This window comes from Triticum urartu, chromosome 5A, assembly GCF_056163025.1.
Source record: "Triticum urartu cultivar PI428250 chromosome 5A, HENAU_Tu73, whole genome shotgun sequence".
In the NCBI taxonomy this organism is placed as follows: Eukaryota; Viridiplantae; Streptophyta; class Magnoliopsida; order Poales; family Poaceae; genus Triticum; species Triticum urartu.
The window spans coordinates 58503681-58523946 of record NC_141877.1 but is presented as its reverse complement, the minus strand read 5'-3'; the positions used below and the strand labels follow the sequence as shown (position 1 = coordinate 58523946).

Sequence of the window (20266 nt, the reverse complement as noted above, 5' to 3'; positions counted from 1 at the left end):
TTTCCAATCAATCCGTTGGGCTATTCCTATAAGTGTCACAAACAGCCCTAGAGTTCGTACTAGAATAACACCTTAAGACACAAATCAATCAAAACCCTAATGTCGCCTAGATACTCCAATGTCACCTCAAGTATTTGTGGGTATGATTATACGATATGCATCACACAATCTCAGATTCATCTATTCAACCAACACAAAGGACCTCAAAGAGTGCCCCAAAGTTTCTACCGGAGAATCACGACGAAAACGTGTGCCAACCCCTATGCATAGGTTCATGGGCGGAACCCGCAAGTTGGTCACCAAAACATACATCAAGTGGCACGTGATATCCCATTGTCACCACAGATACTCACGGCAAGACATACATCAAGTGTTCTCAAATCTTTAAAGACTGAATCCGATAAGATAACTTCAAAGGGGAAACTCAATTCATTATAAAAGAGAAGAGGGGGAGGAGAAACATAAGATCCAACTATAATAGCAAAGCTCGCGATACATCAAGATCGTGCCAAATCAAGAACACGAGAGAGAGAAAGACCAAACACATACCTACTGGTACATACCCTCAGCCCCGAGGGAGAACTACTCCCTCCTCGTCATGGAGAGCACCGGGGTGATGAGATGGCCACCGGAGAAGGATTGCCCCCTCCAGCAGGGTGCCGGAACGGGTCTAGATTTGTTTTCGGTGGCTACGGAGGCTTCTGGCGGCGGAACTCCCGATCTATTGTTCGTTCTGGAAGTTTTAGGGTACAACGATATATATGGGTGCAGGAAGTACGTTGGAGGAGCTACGGGGGCCCCACGAGGCAAGGGGGCGCGCCCTAGGGGGGCGCCCCCCACCCTTGTGAGCACCTCCCGTATCTCCTGACGTGGAGTCCAAGTCTATTCGGTGGCTTTCGTTCCAAAAATAACTTCTCCAGTTGATTTCGTTCCGTTTCGACTCCGTTTGATATTCCTTTTCTTCGAAACACTGAAATAGGCATAAAACAACAAATCTGGGCTGGACCTCCGGTTAATAGGTTAGTCCCAAAAATAATATAAAGTGGAAAATAAAGCCCAATACTGCCCAAAACAGTAGATAATATAGCATGGAGCAATCAAAAATTATAGATACGTTGGAGACGTATCAATGAATTGGAGCTAGTTCTGTGTCACCCTATGTTATGACTGATACATGATGAACCGCATCCGGCATAATTATCCATCACTGATCCGGTGCTTACGAGTTTTCCATATACCGGTTTACGCTTATTTACTTTCCCGCTGCTACTGTAACAATCACTACAAAATACCAAAAACATTACTTTTGCTGTCTTTACTTTTGTTGCCGCTACCACCACTATCATATTACTGTGCTACTAAACACTTTGCTGCAGATACTAAGTTTCCAGGTGTGGTTGAATTGACAACTCAGCTGCTAATACTTGAGAATATTCTTTGACTCCCCTTGTGTCGAATCAATAAATTTGGGTTGAATACTCTACCCTCGAAAGCTGTTGCGATCCCCTATACTTGTGGGTTATCTGATACGTCTCCAACGTATCTATAATTTTTGATTGCTCCATGCTACTTTATCTACTGTTTTGGACTATATTGGGCTTTATTTTCCACTTTTATATTATTTTTGGGACTAACCTATTAACCGGAGGCCCAGCCCAGAATTGTTGTTTTTTGCCTATTTCAGTATTTCGAGGAAACAGAATATCAAACGGAGTCCAAACGGAATGAAACCTTCGGGAACGTGATCTTCTCACCGAACGTGATCCAGGAGACTTGGACCCTACTCCAAGAAGTTTCCGGGGAGGTCACGAGGGTGGAGGGCGCCCCCCCTGGGCGCGCCCCCCTGCCTCGTGGGCCCCTCGGAGCTCCACCGACGTGCTCCTTCCTCCTATATATACCTACGTACCCCCATTAGACCAGAGAGGGAGCCAAAAACCTAATTCCACCGCCGCAACTTCCTGTATCCACGAGATCCCATCTTGGGGCCTGTTCCGGAGCTCCGCCGGAGAGGGCATCCATCACGGAGGGCTTCTACATCAACACCATAGCCCTTCCGATGAAGTGTGAGTAGTTTACTTCAGACCTTCGGGTCCATAGCTAGTAGCTAGATGGCTTCTTCTCTCTTTTTGGATCTCAATACAATGTTCTCCCCCTCTCTCGTGGAGATCTATTCGATGTAATCTTCTTTTTGCGGTGTGTTTGTTGAGACCGATGAATTGTGGGTTTATGATCCAACTTATCTATGAATAATATTTGAATCTTCTCTAAATTCTTTTATGTATGATTGAGTTATCTTTGCAAGTCTCTTCGAATTATCCGTTTGGTTTGGCCAACTAGATTGGTAGTTCTTGCAATGGGAGAAGTGCTTAGCTTTGGGTTCAATCTTGCGGTGTCCTTACTCAGTGACAGAAAGAGTTGCAAGGCACGTATTGTATTGTTGCCATCGAGGATAACAAGATGGGGTATTTATCATATTGCATGAATCTATTCCTCTACATCATGTCATCTTGCTTAAGGCGTTACTCTATTTTTAACTTAATACTCTAGATGCATGCTGGATAGCGGTCGATGAGTGCAGTAATAGTAGTAGATGCAGGCAGGAGTCGGTCTACTTGTCACGGACGTGATGCCTATATACATGATCATACCTAGATAACCTCATAACTATGCTAAATTCTATCAATTGCTCAACAGTAATTTGTTCACCCACCGTAGAATATCTATGCTCTTGAGAGAAGCCACTAGTGAAACCTATGGCCCCCGGGTCTATTCTCATCATATCAATCTCCATTAATTTATTTTACTTGTTTTGCTTTTACTTTTCACTTTGCATCTTTATACCAAAAATACCAAAAATATTATCTCTATCAGATCTCACTCTCGTAAGTGACCGTGAAGGGATTGACAACCCCTAAGCGTTGGTTGCGAGTTGCTACCGTTTTGTGCAGGTACGAGGGACTTGCGCGTGACCTCCTACTGGATTGATACCTTGGTTCTCAAAAACTGAGGGAAATACTTACGCTACTGTGCTGCATCACCCCCTCCTCTTCGGGGAAAACCAACGCTAGCTCGAGACGTAGCATTATTAAGACTAATTTCTGGCGCCGTTGCCGGGGAGCATAGCTCTATTCTTTGAGTCACTTGGGATTTATATCTGCTTATCAGTATGAAGAACTTGAGAGATCCAAAAACCAAGATCTATCCCTCAACTACGAGGGGAGGTAAGGAACTGCCATCTAGCTCTGCACTTGATTCACCTTCTATTATGAGTAAGTTTGCGACACCTACACCTGCTTCTGCTATTCGTTCTGATATGTCGCATGTTATTGATGATGCCACTTCTGCTATGCATGATACTTATGATGAAACTGCTTCTATGCCTGATACTACTATGCCCCTTGGTGAATTTCTTGATGAACAAATTGCTAGGGCTAGATAAAAAGAAATTATTGAATCTGAATACGATGATGAAAATATGCCTGATATTCCTGAGGGCTATCTTTTTGATATGGAATCTTCTGCCGCTATTTTAGCTTGCAGGGATAGATATGAGCTTAAGAGGTTATTAGTTAAATGGAACAAAGAATCACTTAGAGATAAAATGAAACCCGACCCTACTTTTGCTACTTCACCTATTTGTGTTCCTGATAAGGATTATGAATTCTCTGTTGATCCTGATATAGTTACTTTGGTGGAATCTAATCCGTTTTATGGCTATGAATCTAAAACTGTTGTGGCACATCTTACTAAGTTAAATGATACAGCTGCCCTGTTCACTAATGATGAGAGATCGCGTTATTTCTATATGCTCAAAATATTCCCGTTCTCATTAAAGGGTGATGCTAAGATATGGTTTAATTCTCTTGATCCTCCTTGTGTGCGTAATCCCCAGGATATGATTTATTACTTCTCTGCTAAATATTTCCCTCCTCATAAGAAACAAGCTGCTTTGAGGGAAATATACAACTTCGTGCAAATTAAAGAAGAGAGTCTCCCACAAGCTTGGGGGAGGCTTCTCAAGTTACTTAATGCTTTGCCTGATCATCCTCTTAAGAAACCTGAAATACTCAATATCTTTTATAATGGACTAACCGATGCTTCCAGAGATTACCTGGATAGTTGTGCTGGTTCTCTTTTCAGGGAAAGAACACCGGATGAAGCTGAAATTCTATTGAATAATATGTTGACAAATGAAAATAATTGGGCACCTCCTGAGCCAGCTCCTGCTCCAATTACTAAGCCTATTCCTAAACCAACTCCGAAGAAGAGAGGTGTTCTATTCCTCAGTCCCGAAGATATGCAAGAGGCAAAGAAATCTATGAAAGAAAAAGGTATTAAAGCTGAAGATGTTAAGAATTTACCTCCTATTGAAGAAATACATGGTCTTAATATACCGCCTGTTGAAGAAACATATGATCTCAATTCTTTATTTAATGAAGAACCTCCTGATCCCGATATCCCGACACAGGTAGTAAAGGTAAATTCTCTCTATAGATATGATAAAGCTGAAGTCCCTCCTACTAAAATTGCTAGTCAGTGCTTGGATGAGTTTGATAACTTTATGTTTAAGCAAGACGACTTCAATGCTTATTTTGGTAGAAAATTAAAAGAAAATGCTTATATGATTAGATGCTTGGGTGATTGTATGGCTAATATTAAAGGTGAACTTAAACTTGTTAGCAAACATGCTTCTATGGTTACCACTCAAGTAGAACAAGTACTTAAGGCTCAAAAAGAAGTGCTTGATGAAATGAATAGTAAGAAAAATGATTATGCTGTCAGAGTGGCTACTAGAACTGGTAGAATGACTCAGGAACCTTTGTGTCGTGAAGGCCACCCTAAGAGAATCGAGCAAGATTCTCAAAGAAATAATATTGATGTTCCTAATTCTTCTAAAAAGAAGAAAAAGAAAAATGATAGAACTGTGCAAACTTCTAGTGAACCTATTGCTGAACCACCCGATAATCCAAATGATATATCTATGTCTGATGCTGAAACACAATCTGGTAATGAACATGAACCTAATGAAAATATTAATGATGATGTTCATGATGATGCTCAACCTAGTAATGACAATGATGTAGAAATTGACCTGTTGTTGATCTTGATAACGCACAATCAAAGAATCAACGTTATGATAAAAGAGACTTTGTTGCTAGGAAACATGGTAAAGAAAGGGACCTTGGGTTCAGAAACCCATGCCTTTTCCTCCGAAACCATCCAAGAAAAAGGATGATGAGGATTTTGAGCGCTTTGCTGAAATGATTAGGCCTATCTTTTTGCGTATGCGATTAACTGATGTGCTCAAAATAAATCCTTATGCTAAATATATGAAGGATATCATTACTAATAAAAGAAAGATACCGGAAGCTGAAATTTCTGCCATGCTTGCTAATTATACTTTTAAGGGTGGAATACCAAAGAAACTTGGAGATCCCGGAGTACCTACTATACCTTGCTCCATTAAAAGAAATTATATTAAAACTGCTTTATGTGATCTTGGGCCGGTGTTAGTGTTATGCCTTTCTCTTTATATCGTAGACTTGACTTGAATAAGCTGACACCTACTGAAATATCTTTGCAAATGGCTGATAAATCAACTGCTATACCTGTCGGTATCTGTGAGGATGTGCCTGTTGTGGTTGCAAACATTACTATTTTAACGGACTTTGTTATTCTTGATATTCCCGAGGATGATAGTATGTCTATTATTCTTGGAAGACCTTTTCTTAATACTGCAGGGGCTGTTATTGATTGCAACAAAGGCAATGTCACTTTTCATGCTAATGGTAATGAGCATACGGTACACTTTTCGAGGAAACAACCTCAAGTTCATAGTATCAACTCCATTGGAAAAATTCCATCGATTATATTTGGAGGTTTTGAATTTCCTCTCCCTACTGCCAAAAAGAAATATGATATACTTATTATAGGGGATGTGCATATCCCCGTTGAGGTAACTTAGTGTTATTCGAAATTTCCCCGGTTTCTGATTATCGGAATGAGTTTGTTAACAAGACTTGATCAACCTTGTTAGTGGATTCTTTTTTATGAGCATGAGATGGATGAAACTAGAAGCACAAACTTCTGTAACCTCTCTATACTTTTTGTTAATTAGTAGAAATAAAGTAAAAATAGTTTTTTTTTGTCTGTTTCCTGACTTATCCGTGCAATATAAAAATATCCCAAAAATAAAAGTCCTCAGAATGCCATGCCAATTTAATATGATTTTTTCGGGAATATTTGAGGATTTACTGTGCAAAAATTACCGCGGGAGGAGCTGCCACCTGGCCACGAGGGTGGTGGGCGCGCCCCCCCTCTAGGGCGCCCCCCTGCCTCGTGGGCCCACGGTGACCCTCCTCCACTTATCACAACACCCATCTTCTTCCTCTGTCTCACACAAACCCGAAAAACCAACTCAAGCACGAGTTCCAGCCACTTTTGTTGTGATTTTCGATCTCCTTGCTCAAAGCACCTCTCGCAAAACTGCTTGGGGAGATTGTTCCTTGGTATGTGACTCCTCCATTGGCCCAATTAGTTTTTATTCTAGTGCTTTATTCTTTGCAAATTTGTGCTGCATAGGTGACCATGTTCTTGAGCTTGCATGTCAAATTTATATGGTCCCAAGTAGTTCTAATGCTTGATATAGGCTCTAGGCACTTGTAGGAGTAGTTGCTATCAGTTTTATTGAAGTTGGTTCACTTTTGTTTGAAGTTACTAAAAATTTCAGAATTTTTCAGAGAAAAACATTATGCTTAGGAAGATGTTCCAAGGTGGTTCCTCTAAGAAGCAAGGACCCAGGATTGCTATGCGCGATGCTGACGAGGATCCACCAAGAGACGCTCCGGTATGGCCTTGCGAATGGCCGTCGGAAACTTTTATGGACCGTGCAGGAATTAAAGAAGAATTCAAAGCATATTTGCGCAATGCCGGTCTTGAGGATTTTGAGGCTAACAAATGCCCCCAGTATCATGATCTCACAAGTTCATTTGTGAGGAGGTTTGAGTATTCATCTTCGCACAAAAATAAGATATGTTATTACCAGAGAGGAGGCAGAAGAGTATGAGAGGAGAGCGGAGGCAGCTCGACTCCACGCTGGAGCTCAGCAGGCGATAACCGCTGCACATCAGTATGATCCCAACTATTCCTCATCACAGTATGACCCCAACAACTATTATTATGGATATCAGCCAGGCCAGCCGTGGCCATAGACCAACTTAGGCCAAAAGCCTAAGCTTGGGGGAATTCCAGCTTAGTCCAATGCACGTGCACTCTTATTATTATTCACACTGTTCGGTCGTGCAAGTGAAAGGCAATTATGATGATATATGATGGACTGACTGAGATGAGAAAAACTGGTATGAACTCGACCTCTTTTGTTTTTGTAAATATGATGAGTCCCTCATTCTTGATTCAGCTTATTATGAATAAACATGTTTGCAATGACAATTAGAGATCATAGTTGCTTGTGCCATGCTTGATTAGCTATGAGTTATAATGGTTTACCTTGCGTGCCAACATGCTATTGAGATGATTATGATATGGTATGATAGGGTGGTATCCTCATTTGAATGATTTAAGTGACTTGACTTGGCACATGTTCACGCATGTAGTTGAAACAAATCAACATAGCCTTCATGATATTTATGTTCATGGTGGATTATATCCTACTCATGCTTGCATCCAATGTTTATTAATTTTAATGCATGTACATGGCTGTTGTCGCTCTCTAGTTGGTCGCTTCCCAGTCTTTTGCTAGCCTTCACTTGTACTAAGCGGGAATACTGCTTGTGCATCCAATCCCTTAAACCCTAAAGTTATTCCAAATGAGTCCACTATACCTTCCTATATGCGGTATCTACCTTCCGTTCCAAGTAAATTTGTATGTGCCAAACTCTAAACCTTCAAATAAACATTCTGTTTTGTATGCTCGAATAGCTCATGTATCAACCAAGGATGTCCTTATCTTCCGTGGTAGGCGGGTTATTCTCAAGAGGAGTGGACTCCGCTCCTCACTCACGAGAAAATGGCTGGTCACCGGGATGCCCAGTCCCATGCTTTATGCAAACTAAATCAAAATTAATTGCAAACAAAATTCCCCCTGGGACCTGATGTATGTTGGAGGCACTCGTTGTCTCGAGCAAGCCATGGATTGATGCTTGTTGGTGGAGGGGGAGTATAAACTTTACCATTCTGTTTGGGAATCGCCTATAATGTGTTTAGCATGGAAGATATCGCCATCTCTTATTTGTTACGTTGACAATGAAAGTATATCGCTCAAAATACAATTTATCTCTATTGCAAAACCGAGCTCTGGCACCTCTACAAATCCCTGCTTCCCTCTGCGAAGGGCCTATCCATTTACTTTTATGTTGAGTCATCACCCTCTTATTACAAAGCACTAGCTGGAGAGCACATCTGTCATTTGCATTCATCGCTGTTAATTTATATTGGGTATGACTATGATTGGATCTCTTTTACCATGAATTACACTGTCTAGTCAGTCCTTGATCTTTAAAGGTGCTCTGCATTTATGTTTTGCGGTCTCAGAAAGGGCTAGCGAGATACCATCTTGTTATATCATATTATGATTGTTTTGAGAAAGTGTTGTCATCCGAGATTTATTATTATGGCTTGCTAGTTGATCATGTTATTGATATGAGTAATCATGAGACCTGAGAATTATTGCAAATGTGGTTAGTTATAATCTTTGCTGAAAACTTGAATGCTAGCTTGACATATTTACAACAACAAGAGCAAACAGAATTTGTAAAAGTTTTTTCTTTCTTTCTTTCAGTTTGTCAACTGAATTGCTTGAGGACAAGCATAGGCCGTGCGGCGCGCTCCCGCAGGCGCATGAAAGTTTGGCGCACGGGAAAAAGTGGCAGCGCGGACGGCAGTTTTGACGCGTGTCGCCTAGCATGCTAGTTAAAAGCCGTGCACGGGCGTCCGCCAACCGTCACTCGTTTCCTCCCGCCGCGCCTTCTTCCTCGCCTCTTTCGGTGCCCCGCCGTCGCCGCCCCTTCTCCCCCGCCTCTTCCAGCGCCCCGCCGCTGTTGCACCTTCTCCCCCTGCCTCTCCCGGTGCCATGTCATACTGCCGCGCCCCAGAAGCAGCTCGGGCTACCATGGCGTCCGCCTCCGCCCCTCTAGCATGTATTATGCGGAGATCCGCTCCAACGATACATGCCTCGGGCTTGGCACGTTCGAGACCGCCCGCGCGTACGACGCGGTGGCGTGGCGCCTCGGGCGACCTCGGTCACAGATGAACTTCACCGACGTGCGGACGCGCGAGCAGACGCAGGATCTCGTGCCTCCCTCAGGACTAATCCGCGACGAGGATCGCCGCCTCCTCATCACCAAGGTGGACGAGCACGCCATGGCGGTGTGGCGTGAGCGCTTCCCGCAGGATGTCGCCGCCGAGAACAAGTTCTGGCTGTAGAGGAGGGCGGAGCGAGCCGTGCGTCGGGTGGACAAGCGTGCACGGAAGGAACTAGCGGAAGCCCAGATCGAGTTGGGACCTACATCGACCTGGGGCGATGAAGACCTTCGGTGGCTCGACGCGTTTACGTCGTCGGACTACACCACCGAAAAGGATGAGGAGTAGTTTTATCTAGTTTTATTTGCATTGTTTTATCTAGTTTTATTAGCATGCCTTATCTTAGCATCGTATGAACTTGCTTGTAGTTTGGGGCTTGAATTATGCTATGAATTTGAACTATGTGTTGTTTCATATTTTTCTGTATGTGTTATTTCAAAAAAAAAATCAACCACCGATTGGTCCTGCACGCTGGATTTTGCAGCGCCTGGTGAAGCGCTATAGCGGCGCGCTAAATTTTGCAACGCCTGGTAAAGCAACGACCCTCATGTGTGCGCTAACATGCTATTTCAGCGCTGCAAAAAAACAATATGGTTTTTTTTAGAACCGGTAGCGTGCCTGTTTTTTTTGAAGTAAAACATCCTCTTTATTTATTAAAAATAATGGTTACATAGTCTATAAGAAAATTTACAATATCATTCATAGGTTCCTCAAACAAATCCCTTGTCTCAGAAAATTTAGCTAATCTAACAATTTCATAAGCTACTTTATTTGTCTCCCTATTACAATGTTTAAATCTAATTAACAGAAAATCACAAGCCATAAAGTAACAATCATCAGACACAGCAACCGCCACTCCCGCTGAATGTCCTTCATTCTTCATGGTGTCAATTACTTCCATATTGTCGGAGTTAACAATAAGACGGTTGCTTCTCGCCTTTTTGTGCAAGTAATATGCCAAATCATAGTGCCATGGCTTCTGTTGTTAAAACATCTGCACGCCAATTCATCCTCCAATTAGCTCCAACAATGAATCTTCCTTTGTCATCTCTAAGTACATATCCCACTGTGCCTCTAAGCATGTATTGATCGAAAGAGGCATCGACATTTAATTTCACAAAACCTAGAGGGGTTCTCGTCCATCCTTCTATTCTATTTGTTGTCCTAGAGGATTGGGCATTAACATAGTTTGTCATTATAGCACAGTCTCCCATCGAAATTTGGTATACATCTTCGGTCTTTCCCTGATGGACTAGTGAACGTCTTTTCCACCATAAATACCAGGCTGTTATAGCGATCAGTTTGCGAACATTCCGTATACCCACTATAGATAGCTCGTGTTTTGGCATAAGTAGAAATTCAAATACTGCCTCTCCCACACGATCGATCTCACAAGCTTTTTAAATGGCCTCGTGCAATCCTAACTTCTCCCAAACCTCTTTTGCCTTTTGGCACATAAATAACAAGTGTTTTGTATCTTCAGGCCCGTTCGAACAGGATGGGCGGATGAACAAAACTTTCATATGTATATTTGTAAGTGTAACACGATACGGGAGGGTTCCATGTCCGATAGCTCGTCTGTTGGAGATGCTCTTAGTGTCTCCCTTCTCCAATTCTCTGCATCGTCCCCCTGAATTTCCGCTGGGTGGGGTTCCTTTCCCTTTAATCCAATCACAATTTGCCAAGTCAAAGTCAACCCCTAATACCCCTCAAAATTTCTGGACGTAGCATTACTCGTCCTCTAGATTCTTCCTGCACCTCATTTCCTGTGGTTCAGGAAACCGAACGCATCCTTATCGTCCTGGCATCGGCGTTCGATCACCGGCCGTCGATGGCTTCCCGGCGTGTCCTTCTACTCCTCGCCGTCATCGGCTCGTTCTGCGCCACGCCGGCAGCGGCGATTGGTAATGGTAACCCTTCCTGCTCGACTAAAGATAACTACACCGACGGCAGCCAGTACAAGAAGAGCCTCGACGAGCTCCTCGCCGCCCTCCCCGCGGCTGCCGGCGACAACGGCTGGTTCTACAACGGCACGGCCGGGCTGCCGGGGACGCCCGACCAGGTCTTCGGCCTCGTCATGTGCTACGCCGACAGCAACGCGATGCAGTGCCAGGAATGCCTGGCCGATGCTCCAGCCCGGATCACGAGTGAGTGCCCCGGAAGCCGGAACGTGAGCGCGGCATACGACGCGTGCGTGCTCCGGTACTCGCCAGCCTCCTTCTTCTCCGTCGCCGACCTCGACGTGGGCGTCCTCGAGGCCACGAGCATCGCGGGCGTCACCGTCGACCCGACCAAGATGTTCAACGCGTGGCTCAAGCTGATGACCGGCCTCACGGGGCAGGCGGCGAGCTCGCCGTCGCGAGTGGCGAACGGGACCACGGCTTACGATGGCGACGCGGCGAAGCTGGTGTACGGACTGGCGCAGTGCACCAGGGATCTCAACGGGTCAGCGTGCTCCGGGTGCCTCTCCTCCGTGGTCGGGCAGCTCACGGCAACCTTCAAAGACCAGACCGGCGGTGCCATCAAGGCGTACAGCTGCTACGTCAAATACCAGCTTGGCGCCTTCGACATCACCCTCCCACCTGAACCGCCGCAGCCATCTCCACGGTCACCGCCGCCGCCGTCTGCACAGCCGGGTGGTGAGTCCCCATCCTACTCGCATCTTTGCAGACACAGGAGTGAAAGTGTGAATTGCTATGATGCTGATGCAGTGTTTTCCATGGATTTTATTTTTCCTTCAGAATCATCGTCCGGCTCCAGAAGAGCGCTTGTCATCGGCCTCTCAGTCGGTTCCGTGTCGTCACTGATCATTCTTGGCTCCTTGGTCTGTCTCTCTCTACGGCGGCGGAAGCAGGCTAAGATCCTTGAAGAGAGCAGTTTCTTGGACGGCGACGACCTGGCCATGGAAGACGACTTCGAGAAAGGGACCGGGCCAAAGCGGTTCCGCTACGGCGAGCTGGCCATGGCTACTGACAGCTTCTCCGACGAGAAGAAGCTCGGGGAAGGAGGATTCGGCTCGGTGTACAGAGGATTCTTGAAGGAAATGAACATTGACGTTGCCATCAAGAGAGTTTCCAAGGGCTCCAGGCAAGGGAGGAAGGAGTATGCCTCCGAGGTGAGGATCATAAGCCGGCTTCGGCACCGGAACCTGGTGCAGCTCATCGGCTGGTGCCACGGCAGCGGCGAGCTCCTCCTCGTGTACGAGCTGATGCCCAACGGCAGCCTCGACACACACCTCTACGGCCGCAACAACACTGCCGTGCTCCCATGGCCGGTCAGGCATGAGATTGTGCTGGGATTCGGCTCTGCCCTCCTGTACCTTCACCAGGAGTGGGAGCAGTGCGTCCTGCACAGGGACATCAAGCCAAGCAATGTCATGCTGGACGCCTCCTTCGTCGCCAAGCTCGGTGACTTCGGGCTGGCCAGGCTCGTCAACCATGGCCGAGGATCACACACCACGGTGTTCGCTGGCACCATGGGGTACATGGACCCGGAATGCGTGATCACCCGCAAAACAAACGCCGAGTCAGACGTCTACAGCCTCGGCGTCGTCCTCCTTGAGATCGCCTGCAGCAGGCGCCCTCTGGTTACAGCTGAGCACGAGGACGACACGATGCACCTGACTCAGTGGGTCTGGGACTGGTACGGCAGGGGAAGGATTCTTGACGCTGCCGATGAGCGGCTACAAGGAGAATTTGACGGCAAGTAGATGGAGTGTGTGATGGTTGTCGGACTCTGGTGCGCTCACCCTGATCAGAGCCTGAGGCCGACCATCAGGCAGGCTGTCAACGCACTGCGGTTATGCCGCAGGTCGGTACTTTCACTTCTACATCTTCACCGTGACAGGCTGCAGCAGCAACACCGGCACACCTTGTAGCTCTGGCACTTCTTCAGTTGCAAGTCGTCAGCATCAGCATGGCCGGTACCACCCTAGCAGCAAGCTCGACTGAAGCATCCCCTGCTGAAATGATGCATCAGATTCTCAAACTGATTTTGAGAAGTATGTACAGGTGTAACATAAATTCATAGTAAAACAGAATTCGATCGGTAGAAGTTGCATAACATAGCTGCAGTAAGTGAAGTCCGTCTAATCTCGTTTCAAAAAAAAAGTATGTCTAAACAATGGCAGTGGAATTTTGTTATGTCTTTATTATTACCCAGCGCAGAGAAGTGATCGACCATTGATTCACATAGTGTATATATTCCAATTTTCTCTGTTTCGATAATTTACAATGAAAACGCCGAACAGCGTCGCTTCCACAACCTTACACCCACCCAAACTCTTCAGTCTCCTTTGCCTTCTGACCTTAATACACTGAGAGGTGGGAGTACAAAAGATGGCGCTCCATAAACTGCACGGGAGACTAAACAGCGGTAGCAACTGGAGTGTCAGGGTGAGCACCCCATTCAGTCCATGATCCATCATATACAGCAACATCAGTTTTGCCGAGGCGATGAAGACCCTAAAATGGGACAATACGCTTTAGCAACATGCATCAGCAAAAAATATTTGCATCTCAAATCCCAGGGAAACTTACCAAAGCTAGAACACATGCTGTCACACCAGTGCCGCAAGAGGTCACAATGGGTTGATCAAGTGATATACCTGATTCAAAAGTCAAAACCAAACCAGAAGAATTAGAAAAAGACTGGAAATACTACGGCCAATTGGCCATAGTTCATTTCTGCACTAAATACAACTAAAACAGGCATAAACATGAGCCACTGGGTGCCAAACACAATTATGCTGGACACAACGTTTACGAGTCGACGAGTCGTTCGAAGGTTGAGACTCATAGACTAATCGTGACTAGTCTAGACTACTGCTGGACTAGTCGACATGGTACTGTAGTTCACAACTTGCAGTAATCAATTACTAAAACCTAGTATTAATATGTAATATATACTATAGAAAGTGCATTGGAGCGTCAATTTGTCCTGCAGATTAGTCCAGTAAGCATATTTCCATGTTGGATCCTTGCTCCTAGTTGGCTTCTTGCAGGATCCTTCGATGGATCATATTGCTCATTGGTCTGAGCTGCAGCTGCTGAATACAGTACTTGAGATATTTCCGACATAGGCATTGCACTTTAGACCTAAGGATCTTGAAACTGAAGCAAACAAAACGAAATAAAGAAGAGGGCAGGGGGTAAAAATCGAATCAAAGAAGGGAAGAAGAGAAGGGAGAAATTACTTTGCTAGTATGCTTGCTTGCTTACTGCAACCTGAGGGACGAGCGGATCCAGTAGCCAGAAGGCAGCAGAGGGAGACCGTAGGGCAGATCTAGGGAGAGCAGAAGCAATGGAGGGAAAGGGCCAGAGCAGAGGAGTGCAGATCCATGAAGAGCATAAGCAATGGAGGGAAAGGGGCAGGGTGGCTGGCTCACTTATCCCCTCCCAATCCCTAAAAAATAAAAAAAATGAGTCGAACGACTCAAGGTGCACGACTAGTCTAGACTAGTCTACGACTAGTCCTTCGACTCCTCGACTCGGCGAACTAGTCTACACGAGATTTCTAGTCGACACACAGAATGCGACTCATAGACTAGTCTAGCGACTAGTCTCGACTAGTCCCTCAACTCGTAATCAATGGCTGGACATTTGAAGAAGCTATGCTAACATTTGGAATGACACAATATTAGTTTAGCAGTTAACATGCACAGATAATTTCAAAAGGGTGAGGAAAATACTTCCAACCCGGACAAACACAGCCTGGAGGGCGTCACTAGCAGGAGGAAGTGTTCTGAAAATTTACATGAATAAAGTACATACCTTCTTGCTCGAATCGCTTACGGAGATCATCTGCAGGCAATAGCTTCTGTGAACTGTCAAGCACCTGCAGAAAGTCAAAGAAGACTTAGCAACATCTATGCACAATGCAAATTTAACCAAAGTATCATCATGTTCAAAATACGAGTACAAAACTGAATCGATTATTCCAAGTTTCAACCTGAGGAAAAGGAACGCATTTGCTCCCAGGCACATGCCCGCTTCTTATTCCCTTGCGTGGCTCTGGAACTGCACCATCAAATCTGGCATACATTGCATGTCAGAGTATGTAACTGATAGGCATCACATACAGCTCAATGAAGCATTTCACCTTTTTCAGGAGGTAACAAACAAGAAGCACAAGTCGATATCATAAACCATGTCAAGTATTACGGTTGGACAGGGCAAGACAACAACAAAAGTATACTCAAAATGCAAAAAAATGGTGCCTACTTATTGACAAATAAATATTCTAGACTTCGAACAAGCCTCCTTGCAGAATTATTATGCAAGGTAAGGCTGTCTAGAAATTCCCTTACCCAGACCCCACCTTGTGTGGGAGTTTCCGGCACTTAGTACGCTCTAGAAGGATAGCATGATGAGTCTGACTATGAAGATTATCCAAATAATTTCTGCTGAATATAGCTACTTATTAGGGTCACTTTGTCATTTCTATGAGGTGCATTACAGTGCAACAGTATGCAATTATTTAGTAACTGAATGTCTACCAAAATCAAAGATTTTTCTGTTGCAACAACAACAACAACAACAAAGCCTTTAGTCCCAAACAAGTTGGGGTAGGCTAGAGGTGAAACCCATAAGATCTCGCAACCAACTCATGGCTCTGGTTACATGGATAGCAAGCTTCCACGCACCCCTGTCCATATCTAGCTCTTTGGTGATATACTCCAATCCTTCAGGTCTCTCTTAACGGGCTCCTCCCATGTCAAATTCGGTCTACCCCGCCATCTCTTGACATTCTCCGCATGCTTTAGCCGTCCGCTATGCACTGGAGCTTCTGGAGGCCTGCGCTGAATATGCCCAAACCATCTCAGACGATGTTGGACAAGCTTCTCTTCAATTGGTGCTACCCCAACTCTATCTCGTATATCATCATTCCGGACTCGATCCTTCCTCGTGTGGCCACACATCCATCTCAACATACGCATCTCCGCCACACCTAACTGTTGAACATGTCGCCTTTTAGTCGGCCAACACTCAGCGCCATACAACATTGCGGGTCGAACTGCCGTCCTGTAGAACTTGCCTTTTAGCTTTTGTGGCACTCTCTTGTCACAGAGAATGCCAGAAGCTTGGTGCCACTTCATCCATCCGGCTTTGATTCGATGGTTCACATCTTCATCAATACCCCCATCCTCCTGTAGCATTGACCCCAAATACCGAAAGGTGTCCTTCCGAGGTACCACCTGGCCATCAAGGCTAACAGCCTCCTCCTCACACCTAGTAGCACTGAAACCGCACATCATGTACTCGGTTTTAGTTCTACTAAACCTAAACCCTTTCGATTCCAAGGTTTGTCCCATGACTCTAACTTCCTATTTACCCCCGTCCGACTATCGTCAACTAGCACCACATTATCCGCAAAGAGCATACACCATGGGATATCTCCTTGTATATCCCTTGTGACCTCATCCATCACCAATGCAAAAAGATAAGGGCTCAAAGATTTTTCTGTTGCAGCTCCAAAAAAAAACATTTTAACATATTTGATGGTTACCCGTACCAGAAAAAACAGAACTGCCTCTTAAAAGCCAGCATAATACATATACAAGCCTTAAAAGAATAAAGATGAAGGACAAGACTATGTACAGAATAAAGAATAAAGTATCGTTTTCCAGAATAAAATATTAGCATTACCTAGGCTTCCCTCGAGCATCTATAAGTTGATGTGTCTGGGCCTCGATATTCTCTTTCACCTGAGCAAATTATGTACATCAGTTATATCCAACATGCAGTATGAATTTAGTGAATGGCGACACAGTGGAAAAGAACACCACTAACCTGATCAAGATTCCAAAGAAGATGAGGCTGCAACTTTGCTTCAAATGTGGCGGGACCAACCTACATCAAACAGATGAATGTAAGTTCTTTTATATATAACTAAATATGAAGAAAAGAACCCATTACGACAGCTAATAGTTACTTAGATATCGGAATTAAGAGATTGATAAATCAGTTGTACTAGTAAGACACACTGAGATTCCAGATGCAGTATTGCCAAAACAAAAGGAGGGGTGTAAGATAATTTACCGATTGCCCCTGATAAACTTTCTCAATTGCTTCACTAGCAGCACTGGCTTTTAAGATAGCATCACTAGAGGCACTTGATTCAACGTCATACCCAGAAGCACGCCATTCGGGCAAACCTCCATCCAAAACCCAAACTTTGTCATGTCCATAAGCACGAAACATCCTGTTATCAAGGTAACAAACATCAAGCACATGCAGTTAAGTAAAAACAAACTTTACAAATGAAGCATGTCACACATGCACTGGTAACAAAACTATAATCATCTAAGAATAACAGAAAACAAGAATTGTCTCTTGTTTCTTATGGAATTCTAGTCTAGCTTGTTTTGCCTAGTTCTGAGGAAGGAAAAATAATAAACTTACCACCAAACACGGGCAGCGCTAAATAGACCCTTTCCATCATAAACTACTATTCCATCTTTGTTGTAGATGCCAAGGGAAGACACAGCGGCAGAAAATGCTTTTTCAGATGGCAGCATGTGTGGCAGCTGACTCAAAAAATAATACATTCAGTTCATGTGAAGGTTGAAGACAGGAAAGGGAAGAACATAGAAAACAAGAATAGAAACAAAAACGTTTGTACTATCACACCAAGTATGTTAAGCTCGCTCGTGTAGCTATAAGAAACCAAACTTCACTAACTCAGTGACTTTAAATCATCAACTAATAAGGGGTTAAAAATAGGAATCGTCAGATCACAACTAAAAAAAATCTCTGTGTGTTCACTGTTTTGTGGCATGGCGGTTGCTGTTTCCGTGCCCCTTTTTCCTGAACTTGTACTTCTGGAGTTGGCTAATATTTTAGCTGCTGATATGCAAGAGAATAGTACTTCCAGTGTCATCCTCTACAAATGTTATGTATCAACATGGACTGATATATTGAGTCAGGTGTTTTGGTTCAATCTATTAATCGAACTGGAGCTGTCAACATGCCCTTGTTAAAAAGTGAACTGAGGAGACTCGGTTAATTCTCTACCTTGTTCTGGCCTACTATTGAAATGCATAATGCACAGCAATGCTGTGAGTATCTATGGTAAGATATCAATAAAGAAGTATAGAGAAAAGCACATGTCACAGGTAAAGAAATGCAGAGTAATATAAACGAATAAAGTTCATACAACTAATCTGCAATTCACGAGCAGAACTTACACTGGATGCTCGAAATGGGACAGTGATATAACATGTAGAGACTAACAAAGTTCGACTAATTTTTAATTCGTGAGCAGAACTTACATTAGATGCTCTGTCAGATATTCCATCGACATCAAAGAATAAGGCACCAGGGATATGAGCCACCTAGGAAAGAATGAAGTAAATATTAGGATCCTTAAATAAATAAACAACAACAGTAAGCATATACAGCCATCAGCGAAGTGCAATGGCAGAACAATTTCATACCATGAACATAACACATGTAACCATTATTACCTGGTACTCCTGAAGTGGATTCCTTTGTTCTGCAGGCATATACCAAGAGGCATCAAGTACCTAGACAAAAAGTAAGAGCATAATAAGATACTACGTACAATGTATGCCAGTGGACATATTTAACAGTAACAAGACTATCCTATGAAAAGCATAGTTAAATGTGATTCCTCCTAGTAGTATATGTTCTATTATTCATTGTGATGAGAGCCCGAGACTATGTCAATAATGTCGAGAAAGAAAAGGTCTCCAAAATGTACCATTTTTCAGTAACAAAGATTTTCTTTTTGGAAATAGGTTTATCCGTAATGTGGACGCAGTGTAAATTGTGCAGACGAAAAATTGCAGCCGAGGGGCGTTGACTTTCGTCATGAACTGTAATATAGAGGCACTTCGTTTGTTTTTTAAAGACTTGAGATTGGTGCTAGTGCTAAAACAACGCCCATCAAAATCCTCTTTCAGCTAAAATATCGATTCACGTACTAGCTAACATCACTAGTTTAGCAAACAGATTTATCACTTGTAGCAGCGCTGACCAAATTGCCACGGCAGCAGAACCCCAGCCATATGAGTACCCTGTCTTAAATCTAGACTATACTAACTGTACAACTGACATTCAGATTTCAGAGGGCAGGCGCAGCAGAACCGCAAGTGCTATACCTTCACATCGGGGTCCCTGAGGTTGGCGTGGAGCCACTCGGCGGACACGACAGGCTCGGTCCGCGGCACCGCGTGGACGGCGCCCGACGCGGCGGCGGCCTCCGACACGGCCGACGAGGTGGCGTTGAAGCGCGCGGCGATCCCGAACCGCGTCATCGACGGCGACAGCGACGCCCCGCAGCCGACCTCCGCCGCGCGCGCCCATCCGACCCTGCCCTGCAAGTTTCCAAACACAGAGCGCCGTCAGACCTGGCGGATCGAGGCGGGGGTTGCAGCGGCAGGGTTACGACCGCGGGGGGCGTGCCGGCGGCGGTGGCGAGGAGGATGAGGAGCGGGAGGAGGAGGGGGGGAGGAAGGGGGGTTTCCTTGGGGAGGAGCCGGGCGCCGCCGCGGAGGGCGAAGGCGGCCGAGGCGGCGCGCGAGAGGAGCGAGGCCGCCATGGGGGGTAGGGTTCTGGCCTCTTGGGGTTCTAGAAGGTTCGGGGGGGGTGATGGGGGTTGGAGTGGGGGTGGGGAGGGGGAGAAGAGGCGGCGATGGGCTGGCTGCCGTGGAGGTGGGGATGGCGTTGATGTTGACGTGGAGTAAAACCGTGGTTAATCCGGCCGGGAAGGGAACCCCACCCCCTGTTTACGCGGCGGCGCCCAGCGCAATGGCAATGGCCGTGCCGTGCCGTGCGCGTTGGCCGCGGTTTTCGGGTGGTTTTTCATCCGTCTTTTTTACTATGTATGTACTCTGGGTTCTTTTCTTGTGTTTTGAAAAATGCACTATCGTCCGTGCCAAATAACAAAGGATTAATAAGTCAACCCTTTTTTCAGGGGAAAGTCA

At 45.0% G+C, this 20266-nt stretch overlaps 1 protein-coding gene and 1 pseudogene across 3 annotated transcripts; one reads left to right on the top strand and one right to left on the bottom strand.

Annotated features, from left to right (window-relative positions):
- Positions 1-11149: 11149 nt before the first annotated feature.
- LOC125506765 (L-type lectin-domain containing receptor kinase IX.1-like) lies at positions 11150-13460 on the top strand (annotated as a pseudogene). Its single transcript, XR_015603978.1, has 2 exons — positions 11150-11957; positions 12060-13460. The product of XR_015603978.1 is annotated as an L-type lectin-domain containing receptor kinase IX.1-like (transcript).
- On the bottom strand, positions 13442-19958 carry LOC125507845 (thiosulfate/3-mercaptopyruvate sulfurtransferase 2). Of its 2 annotated transcripts, none has more exons than XM_087525501.1 (12): positions 19809-19958; positions 19442-19659; positions 18785-18844; positions 18590-18652; positions 17721-17845; positions 17358-17520; positions 17109-17168; positions 16965-17023; positions 15268-15349; positions 15090-15153; positions 13857-13924; positions 13442-13781 (listed from the first exon to the last, which is right to left on the bottom strand). In XM_087525501.1, exons 1-12 carry the CDS (start codon positions 19879-19881, stop codon positions 13683-13685), a joined length of 1134 nt encoding a protein of 377 aa, XP_087381627.1. In that variant the 5' UTR covers positions 19882-19958; the 3' UTR covers positions 13442-13682. The 2 variants fall into 2 exon arrangements, with proteins under 2 accessions (XP_087381627.1, XP_048528324.1); XM_048672367.2 differs by having other exon boundaries at positions 19442-19657; positions 19732-19944.
- Between the last annotated feature and the right edge of the window lie 308 nt (positions 19959-20266).